This window comes from Dendrobates tinctorius, unplaced genomic scaffold (assembly GCF_039654945.1).
Source record: "Dendrobates tinctorius isolate UK_male_01 unplaced genomic scaffold, ASM3965494v1 ptg000020l, whole genome shotgun sequence".
NCBI lineage: Eukaryota > Metazoa > Chordata > Amphibia > Anura > Dendrobatidae > Dendrobates > Dendrobates tinctorius.
The window spans coordinates 1,331,048-1,335,647 of NW_027361688.1; the positions used below are offsets into that span (position 1 = coordinate 1,331,048).

At 49.6% G+C, this 4,600-nt stretch overlaps 3 protein-coding genes across 3 annotated transcripts; 2 read left to right on the top strand and 1 right to left on the bottom strand.

Moving 5' to 3' along the window:
• Positions 1–360: 360 nt before the first annotated feature.
• LOC141083232 (histone H2A type 1-like) lies at positions 361–859 on the bottom strand. Its single transcript, XM_073567402.1, has one exon. It carries the CDS (start codon positions 808–810, stop codon positions 418–420), a length of 393 nt encoding a protein of 130 aa, XP_073423503.1. The 5' UTR covers positions 811–859; the 3' UTR covers positions 361–417.
• Positions 860–1,093: 234 nt separating this feature from the next.
• LOC141083234 (histone H2B 1.1-like) lies at positions 1,094–1,572 on the top strand. Its single transcript, XM_073567403.1, has one exon. It carries the CDS (start codon positions 1,140–1,142, stop codon positions 1,518–1,520), a length of 381 nt encoding a protein of 126 aa, XP_073423504.1. The 5' UTR covers positions 1,094–1,139; the 3' UTR covers positions 1,521–1,572.
• An 856-nt stretch (positions 1,573–2,428) lies between these two features.
• Positions 2,429–2,963, top strand: LOC141083235 (histone H4). The gene has a single exon (XM_073567404.1). The coding sequence runs from the start codon at positions 2,601–2,603 to the stop codon at positions 2,910–2,912; it is 312 nt and encodes a 103-aa protein (XP_073423505.1). The 5' UTR covers positions 2,429–2,600; the 3' UTR covers positions 2,913–2,963.
• Positions 2,964–4,600: the final 1,637 nt, after the last annotated feature.

Here is a 4,600-nt window from a genome sequence, read left to right on the forward strand (position 1 = left end):
GCCAGTGATCGAATGTGGGGGGGCAAAGGAAAGCTCGGAATCAAGTATGACCCCAAGACAGCGGGCATGTTGCTGGGGAGTAATAGTGGAACCACAGACGGAAATGGCAATGTCGGGTGTAGGTACATTAGTAGCGGGAGGAAACACAAGGAGTTCAGTCTTTGACAGGTTCAGTTTCAGATATAGCATTAAATGGATGTTCATATATGGTGGGTATACAGCAGTATAAGGAGAATTTACAGCACTATATGATGTTATATAGCAATGTTTGTGAACAGCACTATAAGGTGGTATACATGACAGATCAGTACACAGATCACACCAGAGATCAGCGGCGTCAGCTCTTGTGGGGAAGGTGTGGGTGGCTCTTAGAAGAGCCTTTGGGTTGTGTGGATGATACAGGGTCGGTGGCAGCGCTCACTTGCTCTTGCTGGACTTGCTGCTCTCGGTCTTCTTGGGCAGCAGCACGGCCTGGATGTTGGGCAGGACGCCCCCCTGGGCGATGGTCACCCCACCCAGCAGCCTGTTCAGCTCCTCGTCATTGCGCACGGCCAGCTGCAGGTGTCGGGGGATGATGCGGGTCTTCTTGTTGTCCCGGGCGGCATTCCCAGCTAATTCCAGGATCTCAGCGGTCAGATACTCCAGCACAGCGGCCAGATAGACCGGAGCCCCGTCGCCCACCCTCTCAGCATAGTTACCCTTGCGGAGAAGTCTGTGCACACGACCAACCGGGAACTGCAGTCCTGCCCGGGATGAGCGGGTCTTGGCTTTAGCACGGACCTTCCCTCCTTGTTTGCCACGTCCAGACATCACTGCGCTCACAGTTATCAGCAGATAGAGAATGCTCTTGTGTGGGGAGTGCGCAGTCTCCTGCACCTTTTATAACCTGCTGCTGCCCCGCCTCCTCTCCTGCCATTGGCTGAATCTGAAGTCACCAATGGAAACAAGACTTGTGGAAACACCAATGAGCTACAGTGGGCAGAGATCATTATGTGTACATTGGTCACATGACTTTCTCACCCAATAGCACAGCGATCTGACAGCATTGCTCATTTGCATGGCCGGTCTATAAATTCGGCTCGCTCTGGGAGGCGCAGGATCATTATTCTCTCCAGTGACGAGAACATTCTGCTCTCATCATGCCTGATCCTGCCAAGTCTGCACCAGCGGCCAAGAAGGGCTCCAAGAAAGCCGTGACCAAGACTCAGAAGAAGGATGGAAAGAAGCGGAGGAAGAGCAGGAAGGAGAGCTATGCCATCTATGTGTACAAGGTGCTGAAGCAGGTCCACCCCGACACTGGCATCTCCTCCAAGGCCATGGGCATCATGAACTCCTTCGTCAATGACATCTTTGAGCGCATCGCAGGGGAAGCCTCCCGCCTGGCTCACTACAACAAGCGCTCCACCATCACCTCCCGGGAGATCCAGACCGCTGTGCGCCTGCTGCTGCCAGGAGAGCTGGCCAAGCACGCCGTGTCCGAGGGCACCAAGGCCGTCACCAAGTACACCAGCGCCAAGTGATCTGCTCTGTGCTCTGCACCCACAACCCAAAGGCTCTTCTAAGAGCCACCCACCCCGTCTACAGCAGAGCTGTGGCTGCTTGTCTGTATCTCGCTCCTCTCCCTGGGGAATGTGTCTGCACTTACTGGCACCTCGTGTGTTAGCTGGAGGAAGAGATCAGATCAATGTATCTGGCATTAGAGGTTGGGGATTAAAGGATAGTAAAATGGAGAGGGAGATGAGGGTTGTAGTGAGATATAGAATGATGGGGAACATCAGGAATAGTCTGACAGTGGAGGAGCAGGTGCAGGCAGCCATAGATGATCGGTTGCTCTTCTCTCATTGAATCCGGTTCTCTCCCAGAGCGCTGGGGCCTGGTGTCCATTGTTCTGCTGATAGTAGGTGGAGATGGGCTGTTGGCTCTTTGTAGTCAGCGATGTTTCCAGCAGTTTGTCCTCATTCTGATCAGAGCTCTCTGCACTTTCTCACTGACGTTCCTCTGATATTACACACCCTTTGCTCCGCATATTGGTGGAGGCTCCTGGTCAATAAGATCCCAAAGATTGATCTATTTCTAGGTCTGAATCTCACATTGTCATTGAGAAGCCGATCACTTGTTTATCGCAGCAGAACCTGTCACTGAGATAAATGAGCAGAGCACAATATGGAGGGTATAAAGCACAATATGGGGGTTTATAGCACTACATGGAGAAATATAGTGGTATATTACAGGTATACAGCAGTATATGGCGGTTATACGTTACTCTATGGATGGAGAGAATATAGTAGGTCCGGCTCTCACATTGTAATTACTCCGAGCAGGATGTCACCACGGAGAGGAATCAGGTTTCTGACTATTTTTAGTGTCATCCCTGTAGAAGCAGGAAAAGAACAAAACAATGAGCGGGAAATTCAAAATCACTAACATTTCTGTGATTGGCCAATCAGCAGAGGAAGGGGCGGAGCTGATAATGCAAATTACTTTCCATCCCTGCCCTGGAAACGCGTCATCGCTGCAGTTCTCTTTCTGGTCCGCTCACAGACTATATAAAGGCGGACTGTGCACTCCTCAGTCATAGATTTCTGCTGACTACCTGGAAGATGTCTGGTCGCGGTAAAGGAGGGAAAGGTCTGGGGAAGGGCGGCGCCAAGCGGCACAGGAAGGTTCTCCGTGATAACATCCAGGGCATCACCAAGCCTGCCATCCGCCGTCTCGCTCGCAGGGGAGGAGTGAAGCGCATCTCCGGCCTCATCTATGAGGAGACCCGCGGCGTCCTGAAAGTCTTCCTGGAGAACGTGATCCGAGACGCCGTCACCTACACTGAGCACGCCAAGAGGAAGACCGTCACCGCCATGGACGTGGTGTACGCGCTCAAGCGCCAGGGCCGCACTCTCTACGGCTTCGGAGGTTAATTGTATTCTCTTCTCTTAACTGACAACCCAAAGGCTCTTTTAAGAGCCACCCACATCTTCTGAGGAGAAGCTACAGCTCCTGGGGAGGGAGAGGGGGAAGGGGCTGCTGATAGTCCTGGGCTGGGATGACTGCAGCCTGTGCTGCTGCAGCTGGATACATTGCAGGCACTAATGGGTTAACACTGAGGGCCTGGGGGGAGTAATCTGGTGCTGCCTGTGGGCGGAGCCAGAGCCCTACCGAGTGCTGATTGGCTGTGCACATGGGCTGATGGTTTCTTCTGCTCTTTGTTCTCTGTAACATGTGGTGTCAGGATGGCTGTGGTGGATCTGCTCTTGTCAGGCTGGGAGCTGTGATTACAGGGGTAGTTCCATCTCCAAGATCCTATATTAGCAAATACCTCCAATTAGAAATGTAGTATAGTTCTTCTGATTTACTATTTCTCTTTCCTCGTGTGCAGTTATTGCAGGACCTTAGGTTTCCATGATTACCAACACTAGCAACTATGTAACATGGATACCTAAGGTCCTGCAATGATTGCACATGAGGAAAGAGACAACAAATCCGAAAAACTATACTATATTTCTAATTTGAGGTATTTGCTATTATTATTCTACCTTCTCCATATTGGATAGTATCTTGGAGCTGGGAATACCCCTTTAAATATCTGATAGTGGTGAGTGAACCATATATATGGGGTGATAGTTTATACTTTTTAGGGGTTATACAGCACTACATGGAGGGTAAACTACATCATGTGTCGGTATACAGAGCTATGTGGCGGTATACTACGCTATCTGGGGCAGAACAGCATATCAGGATTATACAGCGCTATATGGGGGTAAACAGTACAATATGGGCGTGGAAAGCATAGAGGCATCAACAGCACAATCTGTGTATACAGCACTGGATGAACGGGATTGTGAAGGAAACCATGTTGTCTCGATCTTGTTCCCTGAAGTAGCCATGTACATGGACTTTTCTCCCTGCATCCCCCAAGCTTGAAGAACAAGTTCTGTCCTCTGTATTCCCACAGGCCACATCCATTGTGCTTGTCAGGACCACCCTGAATACCTGCAATTCTTCTGTTTACCTCTCTATATAACCAGGAATTTACATTATGTGTATAATAATAGCAGTGTGATTAACAGAACTGAGAAGAAGCGGACTCCTCATAATAGCATTTATCTCCATATATACAGAGGCGCTGGGAGCCGCACACTCAGTTCCATATCCTGCTGTATACCCCCATATAGTGCTATATACCCTCCATATGCTGCTGTATACCCCCATATAGTGCTATATACTCTCCATATCCTGCTGCATACCCACAAATACTGCTATATACCCTCCATATCCTGCTGTATACCCCCATATCGTGCTATATACCCTCCATATCCTGCTGTATACCCCCATATCGTGCTATATACCTCCATATCCTGCTGTATACCCCATGTAGCGCTATATACCTCCATATCCTGCTGTATACCCCCATATAGCGCTATATACCTCCATATCCTGCTGTATACCCCATATAGCGCTATATACCTCTATATCCTGCTGTATTCCCCCACATAGTGCTATATACTCTCCATATCCTGCTGTATACCCCCATATAGTGCTATATACTCTCCATATCCTGCTGTATACCCCCATATAGTGCTATATACTCTCCATATCCTGTTGTATA